Here is a 27,384-nt window from a genome sequence, read left to right as displayed (position 1 = left end):
TAGTTCAGACTTCATTTTCTCTCTCCTGACTAATGCAGTAGCTTCCTAATTGGAACAGGGATACTGGTGGGATGGGAGGAGGAAATGATAGGTAAGAAGTGACATGATCCAAGCTGGTATAATCAGCTAAAACTGCTTGGAGTTGACCACAGTATTTGGCATAGAAAGAAGGCAAAAATCTATAGTGGAGGGAGTGTCTGGAGTATGTATTCATAGCATTTGGGTTGGACTGTCAAGACTTAATGCTTCTTCAATTGAAGAGCCAACGTAGGGGCAATAAAGAAATAGGGAGCAGGCAGGAAGCTGATGCCTAAGACTAGAACTGAATGCCAGTGGTAATTGAGGTGCCCCCATCATCTCCCACTCACCACACCTGTCACCTCTTTCCTGTCTCTGCTAGTCCAGCTCTGTCCATGGTCCAATGCAGCCTTTATATTCCAGTGATAGATGTTTTGGAGGGAGGGAGTGGGGAGGAGAGCCACTGCCTTTATCCTCAAACCCTCACTCTTCTCCCAAAAGGATATGGAAGTAAACACTGCTGCATGTGAGAAGGGTTCTAAGAGGCTCCTGGAAGACTATGGCCTATTTTCTGAGGGACCACTCTGACACAGAGCTCCCACCCCTGAGGGTCCTGTAGATTACATCCCCACCTCCTTTGTGGTGCTAAGTCATGCCTCCCAGGAGCCAGCTGTGCTTAACACTCCAGAGACTGTGAGCACTTCACATAGAGACCGTCTGGGCCTTTGTCTTTGATATGTGTCTACTTTCCTCTACCCCTTCCTTGCAGAGTCTCCTAAGACAGAGAACCTCACTAAAACAAAGACTGAAACCAACTTCTGTCCGACAAAGACCCAGAAGGACAGAAATTCCAGCTGCTCTCTGTGTGTATTTGTATGTTGTTAAAATTTCTGCTATTTTAAAGCACTCTACCTGTCCCAACTATGCTCAAAAGAAACAAGCTAGAAGTTTGTTTTTATTTCTGAGTATTCTTTTCTTTCAATTTTATTTCGTACTAGAGGCCCAGTGCATGAATTCATGCACGGGTGGGGTCTCTCAGCGTGGCCTGCAGAGATTGGGGCAAAACTGACAGTCCAACGCTGCCTGCCACTCCTACCTGCAGCTCCTGCTCATTCTGGCCCCACTACACCTGCCACAGTCAGTCCCTATAGAAAGAAGCTTGCGCCACCCCAGCAGCCTCATTAGCCTTGAGCCTGCATCTGGCGCCCATCTATGTGTGTGTGTGTGTGTGGGGGGGGGGGGGGAGGAAGGGGAGATAGTCTGAATGTGATCATCCCTCCAGGTGGGACGCCCTTGCCAGCCAGGGATCTGGATCCATCCCAGTTGTTGGGAGCCACCTGGCGGCTGCTTCTATATCATTTCTTCCTTGCAGAGTATCTAAGGAAGGGAAGCGGCCATGGTACCTGAGGCCAACTTCCAGGAGGCTGGTGGCGCTGTCAGGATCGTACCAGTGGCATGCCAATCTTTTGGTGCCTGGCCCGTTCTCCAGAGATTGGACTTGCAGGACTACTGAGGGAGTGAGTGGTTGCCACCAGGCTGGTGGTCTGCTGGGTTGGGTCAGTCAGCTGAGCAGCTCCTGTGTTGAGTGTTTGCTCCCTGGTAGTCAGTGAGCATCATAGCAACCCGTCACCGGTTTTTCAGTCATTCAGTCACTTAGGCTTTTAGATAGATAGATAGATAGATAGATAGATAGATAGATAGATAGATAGATAGATAGATAGATAGATAGATTGGTTTCAAGTGTATAATTTAGTGGTTAGACAATCATAGAATTCACATAGTGTTCCCTTTGATACTTCTAGTATCCCAACGGGCACCATACGTAGTTACCAAAATATTATTGATAATGTTTTGGTACCTACATTATAATCCTTATGCTTTACTTACGTCCCCATGACTATTTTGTAACTATCAATTTGTGGTTCTTAATCCCTTCACCTCTTTCACCAAGTTCTAATGCCCCTCCCCTCTGGTAACTACCAGTTTGTTCTCTATGTCTATTGAGTCTGTTTCAATTTTGTTTATTTTGTTCCTTAGATTCCACATATAGGTTAACTTGTATGGTAATTATCTCTCTCTGATGGTAATATTGCACTGAGCATAATACCCTATAGGTCTATGCATGCTGTCTCAAATGGTAAGATTTCATCCTATTGTATATACTACCGTGTTTCCCAAAAAATAAGACCTACTTACAGGTTTCCTTCTGAGTGAAATATAATGCATCCCCCAAAAATAATGCCCCCCTAGGCTAAACATGAGATATTTGGTCCACTGATTCTGAAAGAAATGGAGTCACAAGAAATTCACCAGAAAATTCAGGAATTGGATTGTTATGATGATGTTCCAGAAGATGATGACATGATTGTCATTGAATAAATGAGTAAATTCTTGATACTGTAGGATTCACAGTTTGTCTGGTTTGTGTTGACAACTACCGCCCTACTATACCGTATACAGGTAATAAATTTCCTTTATTTTCATTTAACAATAAATGTGTACTGTATTCTTCTTCATGGAAAAATAAGACATCCCCTGAAAATAAGACCTAGCGCATCTTGGGGAATAAAAATTAATATAAGACACTGTCTTATTTTCAGGGAAACAGAGTATATACCATTGCTTTTTTATCCACTCATATACTGCTTGGCACTTAAGTTGCTTCCATGATTAGCTACTGTAAATAATGCTACAATGAACATAAGGTTCCATATATTCTTTCAATTTCTTGTTTTAGGTTTCTTCAGATAAATCCCCCAAAGTGGAATCACTGGGTCATAAGGCAGTTCCATTTTTAATTTTTTGCTTTCCACAATGATTTGACCAATCTGCATTCTCACTAACAGTGCATAAGGGTTCCCTTTCCTCCACCTCCTTGCCAATACTTGTTTGTTGATTTATTGATGTCAGCCATTCTGACAGATGTGAGGTGATATTTCATTGTAGCTGTAATTTGCATTTCTCTGATGATTAGTGACACTGAATATCTTTTCATATGTCTATTGGCCATCTATATGTTCTCTTTGGAGAAATCTCTATTCAGGTTCTTTGCCCATTTTTTATTTGGGTTGTTTGTGGGATTGAGTATTATAGTATGAGTTCTTTATAAATTTTGGATATTAACCCCTTATCAAATATCTCATTGATGAATATGTTAACCCATTTGGTGGATTCTCTCTTAGTTTAGTTGATGGTTTTCTTTGCTATGCAAAAAGTTTTTAGTTTGATGTAGTCCGATTTGTTTTTTGGTGGTGGTTGTTTTCATTGTTTTTTATGTTTTTCTTGCCCAAGGAAATATATCAGAAAAATATATTGCTAAGAGAAATGTTCAAGATTTTACTCCCTATGTTTTCTTCTAGGATTGTTATAGCTTGATTCTTACATTTAAGTCTTTAATCCATTTTGAGTTTATCCTTATGTATGGTATAAAAAGGTGGTTTAGTTTCTTTTATTTTCTTTTTTTATGTATCTGTCCAATTTTCCCAACACTATTTCTTGAATATGTGTTTTCATTTCATTGTATGTTTTTGCCTCCTTTGTCAAATATTAATTGACCATATAGACGTGGGTTTATTTCTGGGCTCTTTTTCCTCTTCCATTGATCTATATCTGTTTTTATGTTACTACCATTCTGTTTTGATTACTATAGCCTTGTAATATATAGTTTGATATCAGGCAGCATGATATCTCAAACTTTGTTCTTTTTTCTCAATATTGTTGAGGCTATTCAGGACTTTTTGCAGTTCCATATAAATTTTTGGATTATTCACTCTAGTTCTTTGAAATAGCACTACTAATATTTTATAGGAATTGCATTAAATCTATAACTTGCTTAGTGTACTACATTTTCATGATGTTAATTCTTCCTATCCACAAACACAATATATGCTTCCTTTATGTATATCTATTTTTCTTTCTTTCTTCAGTGTCTTATAATTTTCTGAGTACGGATCTTTTACCTCGTTGGTTAAATTTATTCATAGGTATTATGTTTTGGTACAGTTGAAATGGAATTGTTTTATTACTTTCCCTTTCTGTTGTTCATTATTGGTGTATAAAAATGCAACCTATTTCTAAATATTATTTTGGTATTTTTCTACTTTACTGAATTCAGTTATCAGTTCTAGCAGTTTTTTTTTGTTTGGTTTGGTTTGGTTTGGTTTGGTTTGGTTTGATTTGGTAGAGTCTTTAGGGTTTTCTATCTACAGTGTTTTTTCATCTGCAAATAATGACAATTTTACTTCTTCATTTCCAATTTGGATGCCTTCTTTTTGTCTGATTGCTGTGGCTAAGACTTTAAGTGCTGTGTTGATTAGGAGTGGTGAAAGTGGACATCTCCATCTTGTTCCTGATATTAAAGGAAATGATTTTAGATTCTCTTCATTGAGTATAATTTAGCTTTTGGTTTGTAATATATGGCCTTTATTATGTTGAGATATGATGCCTCTATTTCCACTTTGCTGAGAGTTTTTAACATAAATGAGTGTTGTATTTGTAAAATGCTTTTACTCATCTATTGATATGACCATGTGTTTTTTAATCCTTCATTTTGTTTGGTATTATATTATATTCATTGATTTGCAAATATTGTATCAATCTTGCATTCCAGAAATAAATCCCACTTGATTATGGTTTATGATCTTTTTGCTGGATCTGGTTTGCTAATATTTTGTTGAAGATGTTTGCATTTATGTTTGTCAAGGATATTGGTCTATAATCTTATTTTATTGTAGTATTTTTATCTAGTTTTGGAAATAAGATGTGTTCAAGCATGAAGTTTTTAACCAAAGAAAAACTAGTAGTAAAACAACTTTTTTTGTCAGAGATAATTATGAGAGCAGAGATGGGAAACAATAGATGGTTCTCTCTATGTATTTCCCTCTTTGGCAGTTTCCAACCTCCCATACGCCATCTCATATGGGCATTTAAATCACATCTTTCAAAGCTAAATATGTATAGCTAGATATATAGAGATAGAGACAGCTAGAAATAAAAATATATAATTACTAAACAGTAGTCTCTGAGAAGATAAGGAAGTCACAAGATAAAAATACATGATGCATTTGTGGAAGATGATGTATGAGGGTTTGCATGGCCACACAAATCCAATTGTCAAGATTAATACTAAGAGAATTATCTATTATGTATGCTTGCATGGGGATAAAAAGAAAGAGACAGAGGCCAATATCCCTATCTCCCATCTGTTTGCCTACCTTTTTTTGTTTTTGTTTTTTTGTTTATAATTCTGAACCTTGAGATGAAAAGTTTAGAGAGCACAACTTTATACTTAGAATTTCCTATTTTGTTTCAGGACATAGAAATGTAGCATCCCTCCCTTAGAAATCTATGTATTCTGAACCCTGAGCAAAGATTTGGCATAGATTTGCTACTCAATAATATTTTGTGAGTAGATTAGTAAATAAAGAAGAAGTCACATTTTAGATGAAAACATAAAATTGATTGATCTGTGTGTAAAGAAAAGATTGCATGCTATAAGGAAATGTCAGAAAACATCTTATTCGAAGTCTTTAATGAGAGGTATTGGGCATGAAGATTTAGATGTCAAAAGAAGTCACAGAATACATAGGCTGACTCAGTTGAAGAAATAAATTTTAAGAAGCAAATATGTCTTACTTGGAACCTGTAGCCCTAGGAGGTTATGAGCTCCCGAAAACTGGTAGTAATTAGGAAGATATTGAACACCAACTGTCAGCCTATACATTCCTGCCTCAGATAAATTGTTGGTCCTTATATGAATCTGGAGTGGGTAGTCCACCAAATCCCAACGACTTAAAATAGAAACTCAGATTCTCACAGTCTTCTCTTAATAAATGAAGCTGAAAGCATCGTTGTGTCTTTAATGTATCTTTTTATTTTATTGATTTTTTTACAGAGAGGAAGGGAGGGAGAGAGAGAGCTAGAAACATCAATGAGAGAGAAACATCATCGACCAGCTGCCTCTTGCACACCCCCTACTGGGGATGTGCCCACAACCAACATACATGCCCCTGACTGAAATCAAACCTGGGACCTTTCAGTCCACAGACCGACGCTCTACCACTGAGCCAAACCGGTTTTGGCATCGTTGTGTGTTTAGGTGATGTTTCCAAGAGCAGAGTGGGTTAAGCCTTTGTTAAGCCCACGATAGAGCAGTGGGCTCTTTGAAGAAACAGAAAAGTCATCAGTTTGAATCCAAAGGCTACCAAAGGACACAGATCCATGAGTCCTTGTTGGACTGATGACTATATAAGTTTCAGTATATTAAGCTTTTTAACTATACAAAGAAAGAACTAAACATAGAGTATCTGATAGTTCTCCACTTTCTTTCTTTTTTTTTTTTTTTTTTTTTTTTTTTTTTTAATAAGTTTTTATTTTTCATATTATTACAAATGTTCCTTCCCCCCCTCCCCCCCACCATTGCTCTCCTCCACCAGGTTCCCACCCCACCCTCTGCCCTTTCCCCTCTCCCCATTGTCCTCATCCATAGGTGCACAGTTTATGTCCAGTCTCTTCCCACGCCCCCCTCTCCCCTTTTCCCCAAGAATCGTCAGTTCACTCCCCTTCCATACCTCTGATTATATTATACTCAACAGTTAATATTGTTCATCAGATTTTTTTAATTTCCTTGGTTTTTAGATTCACTTGTTGATTATTACGTATTTGTTGCTCATAATTTTTATCTTTGTTTACTTTCTCTTCTGAAAGAACCCCCTTCAGCAATTCATATAATTCTGGTTTGGTGGTGATGAACTCCTTTAGCTTTTTTTTATTAGGGAAGCTCTTTATCTGGCCTTCGATTCTGAGTGATAGCTTTGCTGGGTAGCTTATTTTTGGCTGTAGGTTCTTGCTATTCATCACCTTGAATATTTCTTGCCATTCCCTTCTGGCCTGCATGGTTTCTGTTGAGAAGTCAGCTGACAATCGTATAGGTGCTCCTTTATAAGTTACTACCTTCTTTGCTCTTGCTTCTTTTAATATTCTCTCTTTATCTTTTGCTCTTGGAATTTTAATAATGATGTGTCTCGGTGTGGTCCTCTTTGGATTCCTTTTGTTTGGAGTTCTGTGCGCTTCCTGGACTTGTAAGTCAAATTCTTTCACCAGGTGGGGGAAGTTTTCTGTCACTATTTCTTTCAGTATGTTTTCGATATCTTGCTCTCTCTCATCTTCTGGAACCCCCATAATTCTGATGTTGGTTCGCTTGAAGTTGTCCCAGAGGTTTCTTACATTATCTTCAATTTTCTGGATTCTCTTGCCTTCTAGCTTCTGTGGAGGAGTGTCTTCTGGCTCTTTATGTTCCAAATCTTTGACTTGATTCTTGCGATCTTCCCTTCTGTTTTTAGGACTCTGTAGAATATTTTTTATTTCAGACAATGTATTCTTTATTTCTTGTTGATCCCTTATCATTTCTTGTTGACTCCTTATTAATTCTAGTTGATCTCTTTTCATATCCTCATAGGCCTTATCCATCTTTTCTAGGAAATTCTTGAAAAACCTTATAAGCGTAGATTTGAACTCTATATCCAGACGCTTTTTGTCCTCCATTTCTTTCGTTTGTGATCTATTTTGTTGTCGCATTTCGCAGTTACAGATGGGACGGGGTTTCAGGGTGGAGCCTGCAGCTTTGGCTTCCGTCAGCCCCGCCCTATGCGGGTCCTTCAGTGCTCGCTGCCGGCGCCTCTGAGAGAAAGGTGCCCTCAATTTTCGCCTGCTGCCAAACAGTCTATGCTCTCCCACAATGAGCCCGGTATTGGGGTTCAGTTCAGTTGGAAGTGGAGTTGGAGGTGGCGTTCACAGCAGTCTGGAGCCCCAGTCTCCTTCCCGTCAGGGCAATCCCGCGGCACAGCCGACCGTCCCTTCTCTGGGGGCAGTGTGCGCGCCTCCGGGACCTCCTTTCTCCGCTACCCCGGGGTTCCGACTTTACAGCCCAGCTCCCTATGGCTGAGCCTGAGTCCCCGGGGTCTGGCCCAGAACTGGGGTTCAGAGCAGTCAGGGGCCCAGCACAGTCGGAGTTTTATCTCCTTTCCGCTAGGGAACTCCCGCCAGGCACTCGGCCTCCCTCCTCTCCGGCTCCGTCCTCTTCGCGTGCGCCGCGTGTCTCCGTACCTTAGGCTTTTACAGCTCCTCCGTGCTTCCTTCTGGTTTTCTCCTTGCTTCTTGTTGTAGGATTTCCAGTCAGTCGACTTTCCTGTAGTTCTGGGTAATGTCCATTTTATATTTTAGTTGTATTTTATTAAAATTGTTGTGTGCGGCTGCGGCTAGTGCCTACCCGAGCAGCCATCTTGGATTCTAGTTCTCCACTTTCTATCACACTACTACTACTACTACTACTACTACCCTGTTTCCCCCAAAATAAGACAGTGTCTTATATTAATTTTTTCTCCCAAAGTTGAGCTAGGTCTTATTTTCAAGGGATGTCTTATCTTTTTATGCACTAGGTCTTATTTTCAGAGGATGTCTTATTTTCGGGGAAAAACGGTACTACTACTACTGCATTCAACATGTACTAGTTTTTCTCCACCTATCCCTCACTCTCCATTTACACATCCTTTCTCAGGAATAGTCTTAGGACTCTTTCACGAATCTGCTTGGTCTTGACCCCATAGATAATGGGATTAACCATAGGTGGGAAGAGCATATAGAAATTGGCAAGGATAATGTGCACATGTGGGGCAGCTCGGCGAGCCACACGATGCATGACTGAGGAGATGACAACAGGTGTGTAGAAGGCTAAGATGGCACCTATATGAGACACGCATGTCCCAAAGGCCTTATAGCGGGCTTCCTGGGAGGCAAGCTGTAGAACTGCCCGAAGGATAAAGATATAAGACAAAATAACAAAGAGCAGATCCAACACCACTATAAACATGGCCACTGCAATGCCATAGATATTGTTGAAGCGGGTGTCCCCACAGGCCAGCCTTACCACAGCCATGTGCTCACAGTAGCAATGGGCGATCATGGGTCCTCGGCAGTAGTGGAAGCGTCTGAGCAGAAAGGGGAGCGGAGTCATTAGTGTCACAGCCCGAGTCATAGCAGCCATACCAATCTTGGTGATAAGGGGCCTGGTCAGCACCGTGGTGTAGTGCAGTGGCTTGCAGATGGCCACATAACGGTCAAAGGCCATGGCCAGCAGCACCGCTGACTCCATGATGGAAAAGGAGTGGAGAAAGAACATCTGGACCAGGCAGGCGTAGAAGTTGATCTCTCGATCTTTAAACCAAAAAATAGCCAGCATTTTAGGCAATGTTGAAGAAGAAAGGACTAGATCGATGGTTGCCAACATGGCCAGAAAGAGGTACATGGGCTCATGAAGGGCTGCATCAACCTGGATGATGAAGAGGAGAGTGCAGTTGCCAAGCACAGCCAGCGTATAGGCCAAGCAGAAGGGAATAGAGATCCAGATATGTAGATGCTCCAGGCCTGGGATCCCCATCAACAAGAAGATTTCTGGATGAGTTGAGGTAACATTGGAGAGTAACATTCCCCTGGAATTTTTTTCCTGTTTTTGTCTTCCACAGGGCCCTCCCAGAGAATATATAATGTGAGCTAAATTATAGTCTTCAAGTTCAACCTCTAATCATTCACATGGTAGGATTAGCCATTGATCCCATTTCTAGACATTGAAAGAAATTAGAAAATTATCCTAATATGCATTATGAAACATTATACATGATATCTGCCCTCAGGGTGCTCAGAAAATCATTGGGTGATCAGGACATTAAATAGCAATACACCTAGTTTGACAAGGCAGTTTTCACTAAGTAATTGAGTGGACAAAGAGCTTTTTATGGTCTTTGTATGGTCAAGAACAGCTTTATAGAAGCTATAGATCCCTGCCTAATTCAAACCTTAACCAAAAACTTTCACTTTCCTCCTGTTTCCTCCCAACTCAAAGTGCACTCTTAATTATGAAAGAAGAGTCTCTGGTCTGAAATGTCAACTTTGGCTGTGTAAACAACACTTAAGCATGGCATCTTCTAAAAATTCACTTCCCTCCAAGTTCTATAGCAGGGGTTCCATTGTTCCTTATTTGACATTCAGAAATCTCACCATGAAGCCTACCTCCAGCTAACTTGAGAATATGAGAAGGTCCATTGTTTTTCCTCATCATCTAACTTTAGTTTAGCTTCCATATCTAGGTGCTTCTGTCTTCACCCACTTTCCTCTCGAGTATTCATGACACTCAGAAAAATCAATAGTCCACTACCACCTGATTGCAAGACTTACCTCCAAACTACACCATTCTTTTTCCTCCTGCTATCCTTTATCTTTCTCTCTTCTTCCCTTTGATTATTATTTTCTTTGGAAATGCTTAATCATTTGTTTCCCAAAATTTAGACCCATGCTCCTTTCTCTATTTTTTCAGTTCCTACCTAAAAAAGTTTATTCTGAGGATTAATTTAGATAATCTTTTAAAACACTTAGCACAATGAATAAATGGATTAAAAAATGTGATATTTATACACAATGAATACTATTCAGTCATAAAAAGAAGGAAATCCTGCCATTTGCAACAACATGAATGGACTTTGAGGGTATTGCACTAAGTGAAATAATTCTGACAAAGAAAGACAAATGTGTATGTCACATATATGGAATCTACAAAAACAAACAAACAAACAAACAAACAAACAAAAAAACAAACAAAAAAAAAACCCTCATTGAAACAGAAAACAGATTGGAGATTGCCAGGGGTTGGGGGAAATGAGTGAAGATGGTCAAAGAGTACAAACTTCCATTTACAAGATAAATAAGTTTTTGGGATGCTAATATATGGTATGCTGACTATATTTAACAATATTGTATTATATATTTGAAAGTTGCTAAAAGAGTAGATCTTAAAGTTCTCATCACCAGAAAAAAAAATTGTAACTATATAAGGTGATGGATGTTAATTAAACTTGTTGGGATCACTTGGCAAATATGTCTATATCAAATCATGATGTTGTACACCTTAAATTAATACAATGTTATTGTCAATTGCATCTCAATGACACTGGAAATATTTTCTTGATAAATTTTTTCTCATTTTTTTAATTAAGGTATTATATGTGTACATACCTTACCAATCCCCACCCCATCAATTTTAAAAATTGATTAACACAAATCTAGAACATTAAAAAGTGCTTAGTAAATGTGATTACTCTTTTCAATCAAGAAAACTAAAGGTTAGGTTACTTACTGACAATGTCCTGAATGGTAAATGTCAATGTTACATGTGCTCCATGATCAGTTCAAATCCAGCATGTATAGGGGAAAGCTTTAGAATGTTGGGCCCAAGTGATGATTGTGCCATCAGTCAACCAGAGGAATTTGACATTATTCACTGATATTTTTAATGTTTATTTTCCTCACCTATAAGTAAAGGAAACAATTATACTTTCCCTGACCATCTTACTGAGTTTTATTTTGAAAAAAGATGAAATCACATATCAAAATAGACTTTGAAAACTGTAAAGCATTGTACAAAAACTATTTTTATTACTATCTTCCTCCACTTGCACAAACCTGTCTCCTTTTCTAAAATTTTGTTTTGATTAAAATTAACACGATCCTGTAATCCTTGGCTTTATATCTTTCTCCATCTAATATCTAATTCTATTCCCATTCACAGCACAACTTGTTTTTGGGAGGCAGAAAAGAGTTTTTTATAATAATGGTGGGATCTGAAACTTGTAGAAAATAGAGTATTTGAGGAAGATAGAAAGAAGTTATTCTATTAAATTCAGACAGACAAAATGAGAACAGAAAACAAGAGAATCAGGAGGTGAGGTGATGCCTGAGACTGAGGTAAATTGTTTGGACATGTGAGGTACATGAGAGATGGACTCTGCCTTGTGCACTCTGGACTCATCCCCCCAACCATCTTATTTCGGTCAATCATTAAACATACTCTTTTCTTACTGAAGCTCCACTTCCCATATTTTCAGTCCTATTTCTGTCATTATCCTGGTTATTCCAGTTTCCTCTGCCAACCTCAGCTCACATGTCCTCTTTCCATGACTCTGCCCTTGTTCTGGGCCCTTGAACAGGGGCAGAGTCGGGTAGCTGGTTGATCTCAGCATAAGTACCCCTCCTTAGTCTGCTCACCCTTCATCCCATTTGTGCCAACTCCATTACTGCTCCCTGTGTACTCCTGTTCTACCCCTACTACCACTGACCCAGTGTGCTCTCACCTCTCAGTGTGATGCTCAGTTCATTTTCTGTAGGCTTCAGAGAACACTGACACTGGTACAGTTTCCCCTTCAGTGAGAGATGGGCAGGAAAGAGGGGGTTGGAAAGGGAAGGTCTAGCTATATCCTCACAATCAGCTAGTCTTCTTCCCAAAGAAAAAGAAAAAAGCAGGTTCTCCCTCTGAAGAATGTCCTTAAAAGGCCCCATGATGTGCCTGGTGTCTTCTCTGGGGGTGTCTCTAGGGAACTTCTCCATGCCAGTCTCCAGTCTTTTGGGGTTCTGACCCCTGGATTTCTATATTCCCCACTCCCTCACCATTATGTGGCATTCAATCATGTGTCCCTTGAGGCAGAGTATAATCTGGTTTCAGTAATTACTTTACTTCTCACCACCCTCCCCTTCCTCCCCTGTAGAACCTACTGAGAAATGGAGTCTCCTTAGAATAGCAAACAAATGCCTTCTGTGTGTGTTTGGGTTTGTTTTTGTTTTTAATTTTTTTTAATATATTTTATTGATTTTTTACAGAGAGGAAGGGAGAGAGATAGAGACTAGAAAAGTCGATGAGAGAGAAACATCAACCAGCTGCCTCTTGCACCCCTCTACTGGGGATGTGCCCGCAACCAACATACATGCCCTTGACCGGAATCAAACCCGGGACCTTTCAGTCCACAGACCGACGCTCTACCTCTGAGCCAAACCGGTTTCGGCTGTTTTTAATTTATTATTTATTAAAATATAGCTGATATACAATATTATATCAATTCCAGTATACAGCACAGTGGTTTGACATTTATATACCTTATGGGGCCTTATCTGCTATTGTCACTTATTCCCTCTATTAGAATCTGTTTTATCTCTGGAATGTCTAAATGAGGAATTGCCAAAACTCAGCACTCCTAAAACTTAATTATTATAGTATCATTCCTCCATGCTCTCCAGGGAATCTATGAGTTTAGAGAACAAAGCTTCCACCTTCCTATCATTCAGGCCTTCCATCATCCACTCGTTCTTCCCTCCATCACCTGCACACATTGAAAGTTCTCTAATACAGGAATCTTTTCAATTCTTTGTATCTTCAAGACAGGTCCAGATATATATTAAGTCACCAATATATGTTGGTTGACTTACTGATTATTTGAAATCAAGCTTGTCAGCCTGGCCTACATTTGACCAAAATCCCATCTGCTTATTCAATAGCTTTCTCCCAAAATTTAACATCATCATAATATTTGAAGCATTATCAGAGAGATGAATTCACGTGGTGTCTTTCTTTACAAAGCCCATTGTGTAGAAAGCTAACTAAAAGATAATGTAATGATAGAAACAACAAAAATCTATTGAAGACTTGCTATGTTCCAGGCATTGTATTAAAGATCTTATATGTAATATCTCATGACAACCCTCCCCATTTTGTAGGTGGGGAACAAGAGGCTAAGAGCTGTTACTTAACCCACCTAAGGTCATACCAACAAGATTTAAAGTGGCAGTATCACAAAAACAAAACAAAACAAAAAAACAGCATCTGATAAGATGCCATGTGGACAAGAGAAGATAAAGAAGTTGTGATGGTGACTCAGAGTATCAGAGAAGACTTATGAAAGTGTTAACTTTGAACTGGGCTTTATGGTTCCAAGAACATGCCCATAATCTCTTTCCTACCATGTTTAACACATGTTGTCTTCTATCCCTCATGTGCACCTTCTCCAAGCTCACCTTAAACTTCTAAACCCTAAATTCTCAACTGACTTTTACAGAGCTAACTACTTCCCTTCTTAATGTGGTTTTGTGTCTTTTTTATGTCTACATATATATCATCGACTTGTAATTAGTTTGCATCTGTCTGCCTGTCCTCCAAATCAGGCTGTGACCTCCCTAAGAACAGTGGCATCACCTTTCAACTCTATGCCCTAACATCTAACAAAGTCCTTTGTATATGATAGATGCTCAATCAGTGATCATTGAATTAAATAAAAATAATAAAATAAAAATTCTGCTTTTTATTGAGAGGTTAGCATAGACCAGGCAACATGGTAAATGCCTTGCATATATCATCTCATTTAATAATCATTGCCTCTCCTTTTATAGATGAAGAACTAACATTCAGAGAAAGAGCTTGCTCAGAAAAGCAAATATTTTTGACAGAGGGAAGGGGATAGGAAAAAAAAAAAAGCAAAATATTCTAAACTGTATTTCTATGCCAAAAAGCCTTCAGAATTATTTGTGCTCTCCATCTTCCTCCTCCTTAGCCACATTGAATTTTCAAGGTAAATCTTCTCTGCTATCCTATCCCTCCTGCCTATCCTATCATTTTCAAATTTCCTAGCTTCAATTTTCTACCTCTTTCCACCATCCCAGAGGTCCTTTTATTGATTTTATTCCCCAGGGAATGTTTACTTTCAGCTAGGGCTCTAATCACAGGATAAATACTCCAGCTCTCTTGGTCCCCACACTCTAAACCCGGCAGTACCTAAGACTCCACTACTACTCCCTGCCCCAGGCCTGGTAAGTCTGCCTGTCTGTTCAACCCTACCATAGGCACACTATGATCAGACCAAAGACCTGATGCCACTAAGATAATCTTCTCACAGAGATCGTCTCCACTTCAGATAAAAGGGACTTATAAGTGGATCACAATTTTTGATCACTTTTATGTGCTATGTAGTGCTATTGCTCTTCAGATATGTATCTCCTAGAATAATTCCTCATAATAGCCTCTACAGTAGGAATTAATCTCTCCAGGTCACAGATGAGGAAGCAGGTTGAGAGATGTTAGGTGACTTGACTGAGATCACATAGCTGGTGAGTTAGTAGAGCTGGGGTTTGAGGTCAGGCTGCCCGTGGTCTTCCATGAATGAGTGTTGAGTTCTTGGCAGGTAGCTTCCAGATGCTCAGGAGCACCTCCATTGATGAAGAACATGCTCCTTCCCAGGTACTTGAGCTCCTATTCTTATATACGGTGGTGGCAAATGTAGGTTTAAAGTTGTAAATACATGAAACAGAGTTTATTCTTGCATTATTTATTTATTTTATTTTATTTTTTTTATTATTAACCTACTTTTGCCCTGTATTTCAGGTAAGGCCTTTCTTACACCAAATGCTAAGTTAATTCAGAACAAAGAGAGGTGAAGGGTATAACAGTAGCTATTCTGGACAAGTCATCTGGAAGAGGGAGGGAGTCTCTCCTTGCCTGATCTCCAGAGGGGGTGAATCAGAAGAAAACAGCAGTCGGGTATAGCAGAAGAGGGTTCACAGGCAAAAAGGAAGCTGGAAGAGTCTCAAGTGATTCACCTTTACCATGGAGAGGGTTCCGTAGCCATGCCAGTCACCTTCCAGCCCACACAGCTCAGAGATCATTGGATTAAACACAAGTGGCAGGGGTTCCTTTGAACACTTGTGATGAGAACCCAGTTCCTACCTGGCATCATTTCCCAGTGCCCTACAGACTTCTTCTCCCAGACATTTTTTCATGAGCTCTAGCTCAAATATAAGTGAGTGGGTCAGGAAGTGACCAAGGCCTTCACCTTGGCCTCGATCTCTTTCCTGGAATATTAGAACATTATGCACCACATATGCTTTTCCAACTTCATTTTCTCTGTCTGTGCAAACGAGACTGAAGCAAGATAAACTTTAAGGTCATTGTGTTGTATAGCTACAGAAATAGAATAAAAAAGTTTCTTGAGTGGCAGCTTAAGGACTGAGGAAACTTGATTCAATTATTGTATTTAAAGGCTGAATGGAAGAAGAAAAGAGAAAGAAGAAAGCAAGGCTGTCTCATTTATGACTGGATTATTCAGCTATCCATTTTCTCCACACCAAAGAAAGAGCTCTAAAAGCATGGACATGCCTAAAACAATTTCTTACCTAATTGTACCTGTCTTCTGAGTACAGCCTTATTCATGCATTTTGCACAGGAATATATGTAGACAATCACATGCTCAGTCACATAGTGTGCTCATTCATAGAATAGACTGGTTTTACATATCATTTCCCAAGGTCCCATATCGTACTCAGATTTTTCTCCTCTTGACCCTTTGGCCACCACCAAAGCTAAAATCCCCTCAAGATATGTTTGGGTCAGGGTGAATGATGAAAACTCAGGAAGAGAAATAGCACAGAAGAGAAAACAGAAAACACATGGAAGATAGGATGATGAGACAGAAAGGGACAGGTGACTTGTTCAATATTACACAGCCACAGCTGAGATGGGAAAGCAGTCATCCTGGTCCAGGGCTCCTCCTTTCTTCCTGCCTCTGTCTCTCTGGGTATGAATAGGTGATGCAAGGGTTTGCAAGGAGCATTGCAGCTTGAGGTAAAGGATACAAATGGGTTCTTTCCAAAGAGCCCAATTAGTCAGATATGTGTCCCAACTAGCAACTAGAATACAGTCACATTTCATTCTATTAGAAACCAGTGTAGGAAAGGTACATTTCTCTCTCTCTCTCTCTCTCTCTCTCTCTCTCTCTCTCTCTCTCTCTCTCTCTCTCTGTCTCTCCTCTACTCTCTAATGTTTATTTCTTTTTTTTTCTTTCCTCTTCATCCTCATCTCCTCTTGCCAATAAGGTCCCCTTCTTAAATTTTCTTACTAATCTCCCCTCTTCCCTCTTTTTCAAATTTTCAATCACTGGCTGTCTAGTGGATAAGAGAAAAAATGAGAAAGTACATATAGGTGAAGGAATATCAGGGAATATAGAAAATATAGATAATGGACAAATAGGAGGGGTGGAGATTTGTATTATCATTTGACCAAGTTTAGTCTCCATATTTGCTTACAGTGAGTGGTTCCACTCCTAATTACTAAAATTCGCTTATCTCCTCTTTCTTCCATGTACCTTTGATTTCTATAAGAAATCATCTCTTAATAACTTTAACAAATTACATATTATGGCTAAATCAGCCTGACATCTAACATTGGCCAATTCTGCATGACCTCACCTGGTTCTACCAGCATGCATTCTGGACACCTAAGGCAAGAATGGAATCCTAGTACTAACATTAGCCTAGGAATGTTATGGCAGTAGGAGACAACAAGAGATTCAACACCTCAGCATGTGCTTTGCTGTTCCTGGTCAGAAACCAGTTTCTAAGCCTCATCTATGAGTAATCATGGGCTCAGTGACTTGAAAAACCCATCCAAAATCTCCCTGTTTTCCTTTCTCTTCTCCTCAGTCATGATATTTCCATCTTGAAAAGTGGCCACATTTTAGTCTTTCATCTAATCTTCCTGAACTTTGATAATTACATTACCCTTATATTGTCAGATGATTCAGAAGAAAAAAAAGGCAGAAGAGGATTCACAGGCAGAAAGAAGAAAGCTCTAAGAGTTCCTAGCCCTCATCTTTACCATGGAGAGGATTCTACAACCATGACAACATTGAATTAGACGCAAATGTAAAGGACTCCCTAGACACAATTGTAAAGGAGCCCTAGTAAAGATAACTTCACTTCCTGCCTTGCATCATTTCCTGCTGCTCTACAATCTTCTCATCCTGGATGTTTTTCATGCTGTATAATTCACCATTCCCTGCTGCTATTTCCATTTCAGCCATAGCATAAGAATAAATCCCAATACCTTCTCCTATCAAGACTTCCTATGGCTAAGGGTAAGACAGTAAGGTCTTCTGTGCTATCTAACCTTGACCTGGACATGCAATTCACAAACCACAGCCATCAGAACCCAAAATCCTTCCTGCTTGTGGGAATTCCTGGCCTGGAGGCATCCCACTTTTGGATTGCATTTCCCTTCTGCTCCATGTACACCCTGGCAGTGCTCGGCAACATGATGTTGCTGCTGGTGGTGCGCTCAGAGCCTGCACTGCACCAGCCCATGTACCTGTTCCTATGCATGCTGTCCATCATTGATCTGGTGCTCTGCACTTCTACTGTGCCCAAGCTCCTTGCACTTTTTTGGGCAAATGCTGCTGAGATTGCCTTTGAAGCCTGTGCTGCTCAGATGTTCTTTATCCATGGCTTCTCAGCTGTAGAATCTGGTATCCTGCTAGCAATGGCCTTTGACCGTTACTTGGCCATCTGCCGGCCACTACACTATGGGTCATTTCTGCCTCCAGAGGCTGTGGGCAAGCTGGGGGCTGCTGCTGTGTTTCGTGGCTTGGGGCTCATGACTCCACTCACCTGCTTGCTGGCAAGGCTGAGCTACTGTAGCCGAGTGGTGGCCCACTCCTACTGTGAGCACATGGCTGTGGTGAAGCTGGCTTGTGGGGGCACACAGCCAAACAACATCTACGGCATCACTGCTGCCACACTGGTGGTGGGCACTGACTCCGTCTGCATTGCTGTCTCCTATGCACTCATCCTCCGGGCTGTGTTAGGCCTCTCCTCTAAGGAGGCAAGGGCTAAGACCTTTGGCACCTGTGGCTCCCACCTTGGTGTCATTCTTCTCTTCTATACTCCGGGGCTCTTCTCATTCTACACACAGCGCTTTGGCCAGCATGTGCCCCGGCACATCCACATCCTTCTGGCTGACCTCTACCTCGTTGTGCCACCCATGCTCAACCCCATCATCTATGGCATGAAGACCAAACAGATCCGGGATGGGGCTCTCCGACTGCTGAAGTGGGGCACTGCACAGTCATAAAGTCTTCATCCCCACCCTGGAACCCTATCCTCTTCCCTTAATCCTTTGGAAAGATATTTAAGAGACCAGTGAAACTCAAATGTCAAACTCTGTCTTCCTAGCAACGGAAATTGCTGATATCAAGGATGTTACTCTAGCCAAAACCGGTTTGGCTCAGTGGATAGAGCATCGGCTGGGGGACTGAAGGGTCCTGGGTTCGATTCCGGTCAAGGGCATGTACCTTGGTTGCAGGCATATCCCCGATGGGGGGTGTGCAAGAGGCAGCTGATCGATGTTTCTAACTCTCTATCTCTCTCTCTTCCTCTCTGTATAAAATCAATAAAATATATATATATTTTTTTAAAGGATGTTACTCTAAATAAAGCTATTGTTCAGTGACTTTTTTAGTTGCAGTCTTCATGGCTTTGTAATATAAGAAGAATTACACCTTGTGGCCAGTATCATTGCACTCTCTCCTCCTTTCATTTTGGTCCAGCTGATCCATTATAACATATTCTGTTCTGTTCTCATCTCTTCAAGTCCACCTGATCTCTTCACCTGAGGGTCAATTTTAGGATCCTCTTTTGGTCCTTTCTGACACCTGCTCTTTGAGTATTCTTCCAGCAGGATTAGGGGTCTAAGTCTTTCTCAGGACATCACTTTTCTCTATTTTGTAACTACAATAGACCTAGGACCAGCATTATACACTATTGAGAAGAGTGTTTAGACAGGCTTACACAAGTTATTGCTACTAATAAATTCTTTGAAGCAATGGGGAGCAATGAATAAGATGACTTACCTAGGCCATCTCAAAATCATAAAACAGATACTAGTAAATGTCCTGGTGATTGGAATCAGAAGAATGTTCTTGTGAATTAAACTAGGACAGCCTACATTCAGTTTTGCCTAGAAATGGAGACAGTTGCCAAAGTCATAAGAGTATACAGAGTTCTGACCCACCCCAGAATACAAGGTCAGAATAGGAAAAGACAGCAAAAGGAAGAAACTGGTTAACTAAAAATCTGTATAGAAATTTTATTATGTTGCTACAATGTTTCTCAACTGAGGTTCACAGATCTCTGGTTTTCTCTGTAGGGGAAGACTAAGAAGCACACTATACTTATACAGTCTACAATTTTCCTCACATGTGACTTATTTTCTCTAGAGCCAGGTATTGTACTTTCCCACTTACACTATTCTAAGATATAACCTGGTTTGGAAGCAATGACCAATGAAAAGTGGATCTTGAAGAAAACACAAATGTTCTTGCAAGGCACCAGCTTGGGGTGAGGCAAAGGGAAACTGTTCTCTCTGTCAAGGTAAGGAAGGTGCTTCTGCCAGCCTGAAGAGTTCAGAAAAATATTGAAGATTCAGTAGCTTGGGCTCATTTACCAAAATTTCTCATTTGTTGCTATTAAAGACCCACACTTTTTCTGTCAGGGAATTTACTTTGACATAGATGACCTGTTGATACTAAACATTCAGTGTTCTTCATATTTCTGCCACCCTTAAAATCATACCTGATACATAGCTGCCTAAAACATAATGATAATAATAATAATAAATGCTCTCATCTATTGATCTCAATAAAAATTATACAATTATCTACATTTACCATTTGCTAGGAATTCATTCATTTATTTTATACATAAAGGGCTTACAATATTTCAGCCCATTTGCATGGGTTAGACAAGTCAAAAGAAACAATGACTTCCTGGTGTTTGCAATGAATAAGGAAGACAGGCGTTGATTTAATAACTACACAAGCACACCTAAAATTGGTTCTCTGCACCTGGATTTAGTGCTTTATATACATTATATGGTTGAATCTTTACAACATCTCTGTGAGATAGGTATTCACTTTATAAAGATGAGGAAATGACCCTTGCTGGTTTGATTCAGTGGACAGAACATTGGCCTGTGGACTGAAGGGTCCTGGGCTCAATTCTGGTCAAGGGTATATGCCCAGGTTGTGGGTTCCATCTCCAGTAGGGGGTATGCAGGAGGCAGCCAATCAATGATCCTCTCTCATCATTGTTTTTCTATCTCTCTCTCCAACTTCCTTCCTCTCTGAAATCAATAAAAATATATTTAAAAAAAATAAAGATAAGGAAATGGAAGTTCAGAGAAGATGAAATAAATTAAAAGTCACACAGCTGATATAGGCCAAAGGTAAAATTTTGCTTAACACAGATTTTCTGCATGGTTGAGTGAAAGAGTCTGATTAACTTAAAGATTAAAACAGGAATCTTATATTCGTGTACATAGACCCTTTTTAAAACTAATGCCAAAATCTAAAGCCACTGTATATCATGTCCTGATAATCTTTTAACTGGCTGAACTGGTAGTAAAACTTTTTAAAGACCTTCTCAGAATCCCCCCTTGTGTCAGGCTCAGATACTAGTTATTGGGTCTGTAAGCAGAGGAAGACATTATGGGACATACTGATGCATCTATACCTGAAAGCATATGGATCCCAGATCCCTTCCCTTTGATCAGTGCAGCTGTGGAATAACTAACAATAAGGTGGTAGGAGTTAAGAATGGGAGAAGGCTCCAAGCTCAGAGCTGCTGCTGAGAAAGGGCAAAACCAACAAAGCCAAACAACCCCCACAAATCTATACTGGGTGTCTAACTATCTAAACTTAATTCTGCTAACACTCTAAAAAGGAAATTTCCAGCCTCTGGGCCTGTATTCAATGTTTTTTGTTTTGTTTTAACTTCGCAAGGGTGTTTGGGGTCCCAAATGCCATCATGTCAGCCTAGGGTTTCTGGTAGAGATTGGTAGAACCCTCAGTGAGATGAACATGCTGGTTCCCTGGTCAGAACCGTTTTGTTACTGGGGTGGTATGTGAAGTTGACAGAGGGACCTGGATAAAGTAGTTGCTTGTTCAGTCCAAGATTTATGGCCCTGAGGAACTGTCTTTCTAATTACCTTGTCTTCAAAGTGGCTGGTTAGATTGTATTTACTGAAAACTTGGTTGGCTAATATTAGAGACTAGGGGCCTGGTGGATGAAATTCATGCATGGGGGAGGGGGGGGGGTCCCTCAGCCCAGCCTTCCCCCTCTCACATACTTGGAGTCCTCAGGGAATGTCCTACTGAGGCGACCGTGCTGATCAGGGGAAGGCATCAGCCCCCTCACCCTGCTACTGCAGCCACTGCCAGTCACTGCAGCCACCAAGGTGTTTTTCTCAACACTGACTCAAGTCCCTTCCTGAAAAAATAACAACTTTCTTTAGGCATTTTTAAGATGTGTCTTTCATAAGATATGACATTTCTTTTTCTTTCTTTCTTTCTTCCTTTCTTTCTTTCTTCCTTTCTTTTAATCCTCACCTAAAGATATGTTTCCATTGATTTTTAGAGAATGTGGAAGAGAAAGGGAAAGACAGAGAGAAACATCAAAGTGAGAGGAACACTTTGATTGGTTGCCTCCTGCATGAGCCCAGACCTGGGCCCCAGCCAGGAAGGAGCCTGCAACCTAGGTACATGCTCTTGATCAGAATCAAACCGGACTCTGCAGTTGGCAAGCCTAAGCATTATCCACTGAGTCAAACTGGCTAGGCAGGATATGACATTTCTTAGCCTTCCAGCAGTGGGTCTTCCTCTTTTACTCCAGGAGTGTGGTGGAAAAACTCTAGATCATTTTTTTGGATTCTTATACCCGAGTTATTAAGAATAATACCAGTGCCAATAGAGCTTAGCCAATGAGCAGTCAGAAAAAGTATTTCCTCTGTAGTTCACACCAATTGCCTCAGATCTCTGGCTCCTCCCTTGCCAAGGCCTAAAGCCTCAGGGCTTGGGCAGAGACCCCCCAGCTCCCTCCCATCGCCCAATCGCCTGGCTCTGCCCCTATCCAGGTCCCAAGACTCTGGCTAGGACTTGGGGCCTGGACAGGGAACTTCTAGCCAGGCTCCATCCCTGCCCAGGAGCCCCCTAGCTCAGGCCCTTCTCAGGTTGCTCAGGATCCACAGGGGGCCTACCTTGAAGTGACCTGTGTGCTAAGAAAGTTCCCAGAACCCAGGCTACTTGGCGCCTAAATATGCAAATTAACCTCCATCTTTGTTGGGTTAATTTCATACTCACCCTGATTGGCTGTGGGCGTAGTGGAGGTACAGTGAACTTTCATGTTTGTCTAATAGATAATATTCTAAAGAGAAAAGTCTGAGCTCACCTTCTGTTGTCCTTGCTTCTTGGGGTCTAGTGGCAGGATCTGTGACCTTCAGATACACAGGGTTGCAATGGCCTCTTTCTAGTTACTATAGATACAGGGTTCTGAGTTCCTTAAAATGCATGCTTTGGATGCTAATATAAATACATCTAATAGGGGAAACAACCTTTCCAACTAAACTTGAGTGGTTGTTTTTACCAGGAATATTCCTATTTCAATTATGCAAGAAACGTTATGTGTTTTTTAGGACTGAGCAGGCCAAGGGCAATGCTAGTGATGAAGTGAGACATCCTTCAGTTTCTAGGTAAATGTCCCCCTCAAAGTCTGGAAGCAGCTTTAGACAAAGCTTCACACAAAAAAAAATTAGCTCCTTGCTCAGTTGCACCCTTAGAAGCAGACTTCTTGGCCATATAAATCTTACTTTGTTCCCAAAGTCTCTGATATCCACCCTCACCTCATTCCATTGAAGGTTCTTATCCCCACAGGCCTCAGGCAGTCAGGTCTCCCAATTCTCTCCCTCCCTGGAGATCAGCTGTCAAAAATCTCTTTTGCTTTCATCTTCTCTACTCATTTATTTAACAATATATGTTAAGCACCTAGTATGTGGTAAGTCCGTTCTTGAAGCTGGGGACACATCAGTGAATAAAATGGTTCCTGAATCCTGTGCTTCATTGAGTTTACATCCTAGCAGATCACCTGCACTGGAAATGAGTGGCTATTCCACCTTTACCATTGATGCTTGAGAAACCAGCTCTATCCAGAAGTTATACTGAATAGCTTTCTTAGGCTTGGCTGTATCAAATTTTGTCTCTAGTTTAAAATAGACACAAGGAGGCAAGTTGGAGGACTGGATGAAAAAAAATGAAGGGAATGATAAGTACAGATTAGTAGTTACAAAATAGTCAGGGATGTAAAGTCAATAATATTATAATAACTACTATACATAGTGCCAGGTGGGTACTGGAAATATCACAGGGAATACTTGTAAAGTATATGATTGCCTAATCACTATCCTTTACACCTGAAGCTAATACAAAATAACATTGAATGTAAATGGTAATTGAAAAAAAGAAAAATAAACAGAGACACATATGAAGAGAACCAGGAGAAAATTACCACTCCCTGAATGGCAAATAAGTGCTATATAAATTCTGCATCTACCATGTTGTCCTGTGAGTTTCCCACCACCCACTCCCTTTTTCTACTTCTTGGTATGTGAGATGGTTTATATAAACTTTGGAAGAAGAAGGCCAGTGTCAAGGTAAATATAGTCTATTTATACATAGTAGGAATACAATTCTTCCTCAGGCTTAAAAATTAAATGTTTGGGGGGTGGGGGTGCTAATCCAGGTGGAAAAGGAGAGAGGTACCTGCACAAAAATATATGCACATGCATCCTCACAATTAGTGTGGTTAAGTCCCCCTGACAAGGAGAAGTTACAGTATGTATGAGTCTGAAATAGTTCAGCTCTAATCAGATAGAGCAATGAGAAGATTATCAAGATGATACTTCGATGTACTTTCCAATGGTCTCAGTCCCCAAAAACTATAATTATAGAAGCTGATCGTGCCACACAAAGGGCTCAATAGTTGGAGTTGACTCATTTTTTAAAAATCCCTAAAATTTAAATCTTCACTACAAATCCCTCCTCCACCCCAAGGCCTGGGATGACCTGGGTCCTTTTGCTGTTCTAGGAAACATCAATCCTTTTTTCCTTGAAGCGCTTTAGGAGGCCCTGGCGGATCTGCTTGGACTTGATGCAGTAAACGATGGGGTTCATGAAAGGTGGGACCAAGAAGTGCAGGTTAGCCATGAGCACTGCCAGAGCCGGGTAGCTATGCTTCTCTACTCGGTGCAACACAGATAGCCCCAGTTTGGGCAAATAAAAGATGAAAACAATGCAGAGGTGTGAGACGCACGTGTTGAGTGCCTTGAGACGTTCCCCAGGTGATGCAAGGCCTAGCACGGTCCTTAGGATCAGGGTGTAGGAGAGCACAATAAGGCAGGAGTCAAGGCCCAGTGAGAGGAGTATGGAGACCAGGCCAACCAAGCTGTTGATCTGGGTGTCTGAGCAGGCCAGCCCTACAAGATCACAGTGCAGGCAGTAGCAGTGAGAGAGTACACTGACCTGGGGGAAGAGCAGATTCCGCAGGAGCATGGGTCCTGGGAGGTTGAGCACGACAGCCCTCACCAGGATGGCAGCCCCCACTTTGGCCATGGCTGAGTGGGTAAGAATCGTAGCATAGTGCAGAGGGTCTCGGATGGCAACAATCCGATCAAAGGCCATGGCCAGCAGCACACCAGATTCCACATAGGTGAAGGCATGGATGAAGAACATCTGTGCAGCACAGAGATCAAAGGGCAGCTCACGAGCACCCAGCCAGAAGAGCCGTACCATAGTTGGGAAGGTGGAGGCACAGAGGCCCAGATCTGAGGCTGCCAACATGGACAGGAAGATGTACATGGGTTGTTGTAAGGCTGGGTCTGTGCGGATCAGGAAGAGGATGATACTGTTTCCCAGGATGGAAACCACACAGATAAGGTTGATGGGGATAGAAACCCAATGATGAGAAGCTTCCAGGCCTGGAAAGCCAGTGAGGAGGAAGGTAGAATGACCATAAGTGCTGGTGTTGCAGGAGAACATCATGATTCCAGGAAGGGATGGTGCAACCTACAAGTAAGAGGCATTCATTCATTTGATCATCCTAATATATAAAACCCCAGAGTCCATAATATCCACAACGACAGGAGGCTCGACCAACCAGAAGTCAGGGCGACCCAGCAGTGACTGCCTCAGCTGTGGGAGCCTGGAACCAGCACTGACTGCCAATGGGGCTGCGGATAAGGCCTGGAGAGATACCTGGGGAGAGAGAAGCAGGGTCTGATCCATAGCCTCAGTAACAGCTGTTGATCAGAACTTGCCTCTCTCTTTCGCTATGGGCCTGGCCAGAAACCGTGCCTCTCTTTCTCTCTGGCCTCACTGCTCAGCCCTGCCTCTCCGATCAGGCCCATTTATAGGCCCAGAGATGCTGACTGGCATAGAAACCAACCAATCAGAACCTAATCTGGGTGAACTGCGAAGGAAGAACCTAATGTGGGGGCAGAGGAGGGGTCTTAAGGGCAACAGCTGTTTGGTATAAGGTGTAAGAAAGTGGTTCCATTTTTTACGCTGGGACTGGTTTGGCTCAATGGATAGAGCGTCGGCTTGGGGACTGAAGGGTCCCGGGTTCGATTCCGGTCAAGGGCATGTACCTTGGTTGCGGGCATATCCCCTATAGGGGGTGTGCAAGAGGCAGCTGATCGATGACTCTCTCATCAATGTTTCTAACTATCTCTCTCCCTTCCTCTCTGTATAAAATCAATAAAATATATTTAAAAAAAAAAAAAAAAAGAATGGTTCCATTTTTTAATGACTGATTTGGCAGTATATTGCATATGGCTGGATATCAGTCCAGATATATGGATTATGTATTTTTGTCTGCCAAGAGCATCTCCTCCTGCTGAAAAAGCCCCCCTCCCCTCATTTAAGTAATCCTATTCTATATAATCTATCTATATGCTAATTAGACCCGGTCAATAGAACATCTCAAATGCACCAAATTTTGTTAAACTCTCTCTTCCTCAATCCCACATCCACATCATTGGCTGCTTAAAGCTTGCACATTTTCTGCTGACTCTGCCTCTGAGATAGTTCTCTGGACACACTTAATCTGAAGGCACCTTCCTCTTACATATCTCTTCTTTCATCCCTTTTACCATAAAAGCTGTGGTGATAAATGCAAGCACTTTGTGACATTCCCAAGTACTTTGAAGTTCTCCTCAGGTGAGACTGACAGGTCTCAAGGACACCATCTAAAGAATGAGGCAGAGAAGCATGAACTCCCGAACCCCAAAGAGCTGAGAATGGGTACTGAAAGCCCATCTGTTTCCATAGCAATTAAGCTGCAGTCTCCACAAGTTCTCTCCTCATCAATAGGACTGCATCTCCATTTGTTTCCTAAGTATCTTCACATTGATTTTTTTTTAAATATATATATTTTATTGATTTTGTACAGAGAGGAAGGGAGAGAGATAGAGAGTTTGAAACATCGATGAGAGTCATCAATCAGCTGCCTCTTGCACACCCCCTACTGGGGATATGCCCGCAACCAAGGTACATGCCCTTGACCGGAATCAAACTCTGGACCCTTCAGTCCCCAAGCCGACGCTCTATCCATTGAGCCAAACCGGACTCGGCCACATTGATTTTTATTGTAAATTAAATGTCCTACAGTACCACAAACTGTAATTCCCTTATTTTCTCCCCAAAGTTCACCTTCTAATACCTCTCAGGCTTTGCTTCCTTTCCTGTTATTCGTGAAATTTCCAGGGGAAATACACACACACACACACACACACACACACACACACACACACACATTCACGCCTAGTATCTCTTTTCATCCTGTAAC

The 27,384-nt window shown here is 41.2% G+C and overlaps 3 protein-coding genes across 3 annotated transcripts; 1 reads left to right on the top strand and 2 right to left on the bottom strand.

Annotated features, from left to right (window-relative positions):
• Positions 1-8,554: 8,554 nt before the first annotated feature.
• Positions 8,555-9,499, bottom strand: LOC311627748 (olfactory receptor 52K1-like; the record flags this gene model as incomplete). Its single annotated transcript, XM_084894308.1, has 1 exon — positions 8,555-9,499. The coding sequence occupies one exon, from the start codon at positions 9,497-9,499 to the stop codon at positions 8,555-8,557; it is 945 nt and encodes a 314-aa protein (XP_084750434.1).
• An 8,283-nt stretch (positions 9,500-17,782) lies between these two features.
• Positions 17,783-18,784, top strand: LOC311627697 (olfactory receptor 52P1-like; the record flags this gene model as incomplete). Its single annotated transcript, XM_084894247.1, has 1 exon — positions 17,783-18,784. The coding sequence occupies one exon, from the start codon at positions 17,783-17,785 to the stop codon at positions 18,782-18,784; it is 1,002 nt and encodes a 333-aa protein (XP_084750373.1).
• A 5,839-nt stretch (positions 18,785-24,623) lies between these two features.
• On the bottom strand, positions 24,624-25,577 carry LOC311627727 (olfactory receptor 51G2-like; the record flags this gene model as incomplete). The annotated part of the gene is made up of 1 exon (XM_084894287.1): positions 24,624-25,577. One exon carries the CDS (start codon positions 25,575-25,577, stop codon positions 24,624-24,626), a length of 954 nt encoding a protein of 317 aa, XP_084750413.1.
• Between the last annotated feature and the right edge of the window lie 1,807 nt (positions 25,578-27,384).

This window comes from Pipistrellus hanaki (assembly GCF_964339955.1).
Source record: "Pipistrellus hanaki genome assembly, chromosome: 9".
In the NCBI taxonomy this organism is placed as follows: domain Eukaryota; kingdom Metazoa; phylum Chordata; class Mammalia; order Chiroptera; family Vespertilionidae; genus Pipistrellus; species Pipistrellus hanaki.
The sequence above is the reverse complement of the archived record's forward strand: the minus strand, read 5'-3'. Positions and strand labels throughout refer to the sequence as shown.